The following is an 8,218-nucleotide window of genomic DNA, read 5'->3' on the forward strand; positions in this document are numbered from 1 at the left end:
TTGCTGGGAGCATGTGATTTTACAGTGCTTACAAGAAGGCTTCCTACAGTGAGCTTCAGGATAGTGAAGGTTGTCAGATAACGTATATTGGACAGGAAGGACTTCTGATTTGATTTCCATGGCACTGAAGCAGAATACATAGTTTTGGTAGGAAGAGAACATGTCAGAGATGGATTCTTATTCTTTTTAATTAACCTTAGTCTTTAAGACTAATTTGTGTGTGTGTCTGTGTGTGGGGATTGTACATGTGTGGTATTTAGTCATCATGTAATTCATATTAATGGAGTCTTTACATATTCTTAATTGGACATTAGTTTAAGATCACTGGGGTATGTAAGCCTAAATTTATGTAAAATAGGTTGTAAAGTTGTAACAAATGGGAATAATGTAATTTTAATACACTTTAATGACCATGTTGACATGGGACTGCTAGCTTTTAAGCGTATTTGAAAAGTTGCTGAAGATTCTAAACTTTTTGCTTTGTGTGAAGCTTGTAAATGATCTGGGATCCATCACCCCAAGCAAAGAGTTGCTTTTCTTTAGGATTGTAATGTATAGTGGAATGACTACCCTGACGTTTTGGAAAATGCAATACTGGGATTTCATAAGTATTTACAGCATCCAAAACATCATAAACACATTGTATGCGAGAGGTGCCTCCACTAGGAAAGTTGTACACAACATAGAGTGTGTTGCATGCCATGAAAGCTGCTTCAGCATCCTTGCTATTGCATGATGTGTCCCAAGTGTGCTCTACTGCCATGGTTATGTGGTTGATTTTAGTAATTACAATGTTTCCTCCAGTCTCTGGTTCTGCGTGTATTGCCCAGAGCCCTTGCTCATCAATGGCAAGATCTATTTTTGTAGACGGAGAAAGCTGATAGGCAGGAATCCTTCCAGCCCCTGGCAGTAGCATTTGGTCAGTTATAGTTCTTTTCTGGATATTGAATTTAATTATCTCATTTAAGGAGCCATGTCTGTGATAGAACAGGAAACCCTGATATATGATGTGGCCAGTTCCTTCCCAGGGAAATGGCAAGGTGACTCTGCGAGCTTTTAGTGTATGGTTGCTTTCCATGAATGTCATGATATTTGCAAATTCCAAAATAACATTATTTACAGAACCATTTAATAAATAAATCTTTGTATGCTTTTTGCCAGGATCTTTCATCCAAGAGCCATGCTTATCTCCAGTCTTCTTAACAATCTTTAGGGATTTAATACCTGCAAGCATGTGGTCACAACCTGCAAGAAAACACCCAAAGACAAAAAAAAAAAAAAAAAATTAGAATAACTGTGAATTTTCTAGTTTCCTTTCTTTGAATTACTTAGTTTCCTTTTAATCCAACTATAAGGCCAGGGTCAATATATTAGTAATGGTGTCAGCAGCGTGGCTATGGTAAGTAGTAGTGAAGCTATTTTAATACGACATATTCAGCATCTCCTGCTAAGGAAACTGCGTATCTTCAGCTGCAGTGTGTTGTTTTCTGGTCTATTAGACCAGTGTTATCGAAAAGGGATTCTATTTGTGTACCTGAGAGGAGGCCAAGAGCACAGTTAGTGATTCTCTGATTATTCTTGTCAGTTCTTTTACAGGGCTGTAATTTTTACTTCAGAGAAGTGACTTCTGTTTTAGATTAACACTGTAAAATAATCAAATTTATTTCTTATTGAAGGCATACATATTAAAATCCATTTTCCTGATATGCCATGTGTAAATATTTTTTTTTAGGAGTTCTTTTATCCTCTGTTAGCCTTTTTTGCATTTATAATATGAAAACAAATAAAAATAGATCATCATAACTGAAAGCCAAAACACTGGGTTATCTTCCCATTTCCCTTCGCAACACCTGCAGCACAAAGGAACTAGAGCAAATATATGGATCACAAAATTGGGAATGCCCATACATTAAGGTGGTCTTTAAATGAACTGATGTCTGTGTTATCAATTCTTATGCTAGAAGCATGACTGGTGGAATCACGTAGTTTTTTACCTCTCTATAGGGATAAAATTGGCACCAGCAGAGAGCAAGTTATAGTTTTGGCTCCGTTACATTTTGTACGCACTTTGCACAGATGTTAAGACCAAAAAGCAGCAAGCTTGTGAAGACTCAGGCATTTAGACGCTAAGATTTTTATCAAGTACCATCCTTTCCAGGAAAAACTCTACTGCAAAGCATATTAACAAGCTTGTTTACCAAGGCACTCATAAATTACGAGAGACACTATTTGAAGTTTAAAGTATTGCCTCTAGTGAAGTGCAGTCATTTCAGTAAACGGAACAAACAAAGCCCTAAGGCAGGAAGTTCTGGCAGTAGATGAAACGGAGAAAGCAAAACCAGCCTCCCTATTTGGCCTGATATGAACCTATTGAAGTCAGTGGCAAGGTTCCAGTTGCCTGTAGAAAGCAACCTTTATGTAATTTGTGTGTAGTGATACCCTCTAACCAAAGCATTTGGATATTGCTGCTACAGCATGGATTTTTTTTCTTGGAAGTCCTCACTCTGGATGCACCTTCCCTGAGCAAGCCACTATAGCTTTCCCAAAACCACCGTTCATTGATTAGATAGATTCTAAAAACTTAAAACTGTTGAATCAAAATACCTAGCCAGCCTTAGCAACATCTTCCTCTGCAGGAGAAATAACCGAATTACTATCTGATATCTATGAATAGTGTCTCTTTTTTTGAGAGATTTTTAACTCTCCTTGGCTTTTATAACAGCTTGGAGGAAGACTGAGAAACAGAGACATTCACAGGGAGCAAAAAGTTTACCAAAATTTTTCCACATTCTCCACAATGATACCTTCAAAGCTCACTGTTTCTTATCATACCCCAAAATGTGCAGAAGATAGTTTCCCATTTCCTACCCAAAGCAGGATGAGGTATCAACTACTGCATGTAAAAACAGTGATTCTACTTGATTGTTGTTTTCAAGCCTGTGTGAACTTGAACCAAAACGAGTAACAAAGTTGGACTTAAAAAAACATTTTTTTTCTAGAGTTTTGGAGTGACTCAGCAAAAATAATCATAACTTCTGGTTAATATATGATAGCATAGAAGCAGAGCTGCTATTTGCTAGAGTTGAGCGTCTTGCTACTTTTTCTAAGTGCTGTAAAACCTACACAGGGACTAGTTTTGCTATCGACTTCAATGGGACAAACATCTGACTAGTATTGACAAAGGTAAAGTTGCTGTGAACTGCTGCAATAAAATTAAAAGTAATTATTTCCAAGAAGGGAAAATGGAAAGTAATTTTTCCCCTCTGAAACTCTCAGAAAGATAATTTTCAAAGTGTCCTTACTACAGTGAGTTTAAAAATCCCAAATTTTTTCTGCGTCTCAAAAAAATGCCTAATGTTCAAAAAATCTATATACAGAAAAAAGAAACCTTGATATTCAGAGCAGTCAATTGTGGTGTAGGATTACAGCTTAGAAGCAGAATAGGTGATTGCTCCTGTTACCATCTGCCTTAATACTCTTTTGCTGGAAAAGTTCAAGGAACAAATTGTAAACTTATTTGTAAAATTAAATCAGTGTAATTCTGTTGAAGTTAGTAGAATTGTATAATTGATGATGCTAAAGATCTTTCACCTAGCTTTTTAAAAAATGGCAGTTTATATTTCTTATTGTTTATTTTTCATTTCTTACTACTTTTGAATGAAAATGAAACAGACTACTTCAAATATGTCTACAATATGTAATTTACATCTATAACTCAACTTTCTTAAGGTAAAGATACTTATAAATATAAAACTTAATTTGTTTTAAAAAAGTATAGATCGTGTGTGTAGTCTTCATACTAGGTACCTTAACACTTAATTTTCAAATCAGAACTGAACTTTGCTTGCAGCTAAGCCAGTGTGCTCTCTTGATAAAGTACACGGAGCTGAGAGGGAGAGAAGGAGTAACCAAGGAGGACAGTAAAACAGATGCAAATTGTAGAAGTGAATTCAGTCTTTTTATTAACTTGTGAGTTCACTTTTGAGTTGAGGTTTTGACCCCTGCCCACTCCAAAAAACAAAGACCACCATTAATTCCTTGGAATAGCCGCAATACTCAGAAATGCACTGGCATTTTTTCTAGGACTTTGAAAAAGCATACATTCAGAGGCTTTTTACATTACTTTATAATAAAAAGCAGCTTCCAAAGAATCAATTTGATATGCAGTAGAGTATCTGCAAAATAAATGTTTGAATTGTACTTTCTTCTGTCCCTCTCCCATATCTTTTTTGTAGTTCGCTGTGGTTTTTTTTAAGTCTAGTATTTACACAGCCAAAACCCCATGCAGTTATCTGTGGTATTCACATAATTTGTGAAAATCTGTTATCCCTATATCAGCATGCATGCATTGGCTAGGGGACTGGTTCATTCACATCAAAGTTCTGAAAAGTAAACTGTTCTTACTTGCATTAAGCATGAGTTTAAGTTTCTTTTTTTCTTCTGCTTCTTCAAATAGCTGCTGTTTTACCAGGTCTTCATGTACTTCTATACATGTATTAGAATCTGTGACAGATCCAAAATAGTCAATGTCCCTTTGTGCTCGTTCAATTCTTGTTAGCAAATTCTCTACTTCATTTTTAACCTCAGCCTTATAACTGTTCAGTCCTGCCAGGCGTGACAGTACCATCTTTGAAAAGTCTCGGAATTCTTCCACGTAATCCAGTATGTCTTGGTTGCATTTTTCCAGCCTCTTCTTGAGTTAGAACACAGGAAGAAAATACATGGATATACGTGTATATTCTGTATAGATTAAAACCTCTTTTGTGATTACTTTAAAAACCGTGCTATTTTCTCCTTTCTAGTCCCCCTGCCCCCTATCTATTTCAAAACGATGGTCTGTTGCTGTATATCTATGTGAAAAGAACATATTAGACTGGCACTACCATTCACAATTCTGGACAAAAATACACTTTTTTTTCTTGGTGTGGTTACTGACAATCAGATACTTTGTTTTGCTGCCTAAAGAGAGAAAAGTGCTCTGGTGGAAACAGCTGGTGATACTTAAGGGCACATAATCTCTGATTACTTGCTTTCCAGAAAATTTTCAGAACTCCTCCTGTAGGACCACTGGTGAAGCAGTCTCAAACAGTTTTCTGCAGGAACTCTACAACGTGAACATTTCACATAAATACACCTCTTCTGACCAACACAGTATCTAGTGTGGCTATTTTCATTTCATTTAAAATGGAAAATGGAAATACTGACATCTCTGAGAAGGGTTTTTTTTTGTCAAATTGTTGGCTGTACTTAAAAAAGAATACAGATGTTTCTTTAAAACTAGATTCAAATTATCAAAATTTTTAAAGGTAAGGAAAGTGATTTCTCTGTTGTAATGCAGTTGCTTCTATAAATATCATAGGTGGCCTTAAAATAGAAGCCCAACTGCCACTTTGGGAAGATAAGGAAATTGAGCCCGTATTTAAGCCCAAACACACAATCGTAGTAGATCTAACTGCCAGATTGAGTGTTCAGATTTATGCACAGATTTCAGGTCTTTTGTTTTAAGGTGGTGTTTGACTAGGGAATGTCTGAGTTTACTGGATGACTAGTGCAGTATGCATGTGTCCTTGTAAACTTGGTGGTGGTGGCTTGCTTGTTTGTTTTGCGAGGTGTGTTTTTTGTGTGGGTCACCCCCCCAAATTTATAAGTGAACATAAGTCCCCAGGAAGCTATTTAATTACTTTCTACAAAATCCTTATTTTAAATGTTTTCAAGTGTTCTCTTCAATATCTGCCTCACCCTTTTTCCTGTTCTTTGTTTGGTGCCCCTTGCACCAAATGACACTGGTGGAATTGCATCATTTTTAATGTGTGCCAAATGAATGGAAATTACCATGTGAAGTTATTCCTACAGTGGTTAATAAAATTTAAGTCTCAGTCTACACAATGGGAACAGAATACCAGGCTAATCCTTCAGTTCTTTCTGTGTTGTGAAGTTAAGGCCAGTGAGAGCTTTGTACAAAAAGGGAATGTGACATCAGACAAGTTAAAGCTTCTCTAAAAGTCCACCAATGCAAGTCAGGAGCCAAGGACATGTTAATGATTTAAGATAAACTACCTATGATTACAGCATGCCAATACTGAAAAGGTATTTTGCAGTACTAGTAGTTTTTTACTGCAGAAAAAGAAGCAGGTACTGGTATTTTTATACAATTAATTGAAAGCAAATACCTATTTCAGCCTCCCAGCTGTAAGGGGATTATTTCAACTCCTAGTTAAAGTGCAGATACACTGCTAGTTTACACAAATGTGTCTTAAACTACTCTTCCAGGTAGGTTCATCTATACATAGAAAAAATACCTGATAATTTTCTATCTCCTTGTTAATAATTGACAGCACTTCTACTGGTGAAAATATGGTTATACTGTTCCCTAGGATGGACTGTGACAGTACTATAAACATTTGCATATTTAGCTAAATACACTGATGTCATAAAAAAATACAAGTGATAACAGAATAGAAATATAATATTCTGAAATTATATCCTGCAATAAATAATGATGTGGTAGTTAGGAAAGGTTTAGCTACAATTTTACTTATTTATTTGAAAAAGCTGGAAATTTATCTTCCTGATACTGTTTAGCATACAAACTGTTCTGTGTTCACACACATAGAAGAACATTCATACTTTTTCAAACCTCTTTGCAGTTAGGCAGTATTACAGAATGATACAGTTAGCACATACCTCTAAAGATAGGAAACGCCGGTCAATGTAGTTCATCAGTGCTGCATCTTGCATCACATATTGCGCTGCTCCCATGATGCCTGTAAGCAATGGAACTAATAAAAATTGGAGTTGCAAGACTACCATTGTTTCATAAAATTTCGAAGCAAAAAAGTAGTGAATTAATTGTGTGTGTGTGTGTGTGGAGGGCAATCCCAAACACTACTACCTGTCCAGGATTAAATGACATTTAACAGTTGTCTGATGCCATGATGTGAAAAAGTAATACAAAAAAATACTAAAAAGTTAAAAATACTGTGGCTGCAAGCATTAAAAAGACTTAAAATGGCTGTTGCAGTTTATCTTTAAAAAAATAAAGTTGTGGAAGAGGAACTGAATGTGTTTATTTCTAGAAGCCAGATGACTGCTTTCCAGTTTGTGGTCCTATGATCAATCCCAGATGTTCAGTACTGAGTCACATAAAGCCTGTAGGCCAAATTTTATTAAATACAAATAAAAATAATTTATTTTGCCTCCTTTCTCCTCCCATCTGCTTTCCCATGTGACCAACACAGTGCAGTGTATACTTGGTGTAAGTCAGCATAGATTCAAAGTCAGTGGAGCACTGGTCATTCTTTCACAGGAAGATCTGATGCATACTATCTGTAGCTATTTCAACAACCACAACTGTTACTGTAAAACAATCTAAAGCAATTGTTTTCACTTCCAGTATTCAGCCTATTTACAGTAGGACTGAAAACCATAGATAAAATTATTTAAAAAAAAAATCTTTTTCCTTCCCCTCTTCTCTTGCCAGTACTTTTCTAGCTAAAATCAATATCCTTAACACAGTTCTGTGTCAATTTAATGGAGTCCTTGATACGTCTCTTCTTTCAGAATAATGATTCTATGTAGGATGACTTAAAAATTAATTATAATTTACTTACATGAGTCTATTGCATTTGAGGCAATTTTTATTTATTCTTTTTCATGATTTCCATGACTGAATGCCTTGTCTGGAAATATACGTAGCTATGCTAACATTACACTCGCTAGGAAACCATGTGTTAGGATGTTAGAAAGCTCCTTTTGTATCTGAAGCCAAACGGATGTCTCTGTTTCTTTTTCTCAGAATTCTCCACCTCTTCACTTTTTCCCCGCCCCATTTTCTTTACTCACATTTACACAGCTTTCCTTTTCTTTCTGACTGCCTTGTGTGTAAGCATGTGACTTGTGAAAGAATTCATGAAAATGTGTCACAGCAGGCAGATTTTTACATCCATTTGCTTGATTGTTGCGAGGTACGGTTATGCGTGCTTTATAGGCAAATTTCACAGAGGTGCTCAGACAAGTATTTTTTCTTTTAATATTGCTTTATCCTAAGAGGCGTAAACAATTTGCCAGTTCCTATTTACAGGCAAATTCAATGATGCACAGAGAGGCTAATACTCGATTGTCCACTCCAGTGTCATTTCACTTTACTCCAGAACTCCTGCCTGGGAGGATGGAAAGCTTGTTTGCTTGGATCCTTGAAGGATTATGCACTGAGAATAGA

At 36.0% G+C, this 8,218-nt stretch overlaps 1 protein-coding gene across 1 annotated transcript; it reads right to left on the minus strand.

Annotated features, from left to right (window-relative positions):
• Positions 1-466: 466 nt before the first annotated feature.
• On the minus strand, positions 467-6,810 carry OLFML1 (olfactomedin-like 1). The gene is made up of 3 exons (XM_009582920.1): positions 6,685-6,810; positions 4,405-4,693; positions 467-1,245 (listed from the first exon to the last, which is right to left on the minus strand). The coding sequence occupies exons 1-3, from the start codon at positions 6,808-6,810 to the stop codon at positions 467-469; spliced, it is 1,194 nt and encodes a 397-aa protein (XP_009581215.1).
• Positions 6,811-8,218: the final 1,408 nt, after the last annotated feature.

Source organism: Fulmarus glacialis, unplaced genomic scaffold, assembly GCF_000690835.1.
Source record: "Fulmarus glacialis isolate BGI_N327 unplaced genomic scaffold, ASM69083v1 scaffold23618, whole genome shotgun sequence".
Classification (NCBI taxonomy): Eukaryota; Metazoa; Chordata; class Aves; order Procellariiformes; family Procellariidae; genus Fulmarus; species Fulmarus glacialis.

Excerpts from the sequence above, each read along its gene's own strand:
- OLFML1 (XM_009582920.1), bottom strand. The coding sequence starts at position 6,810 with ATGGTAGTCTTGCAACTCCAATTTTTATTAGTTCCATTGCTTACAGGC. Across the intron at positions 4,694-6,684 it reads GGCGTTTCCTATCTTTAGAG|AAGAGGCTGGAAAAATGCAA; the intron begins GTATGTGCTAAC and ends TTCTAACTCAAG. Across the intron at positions 1,246-4,404 it reads TAAACTCATGCTTAATGCAA|GTTGTGACCACATGCTTGCA; the intron begins GTAAGAACAGTT and ends GTTTTCTTGCAG.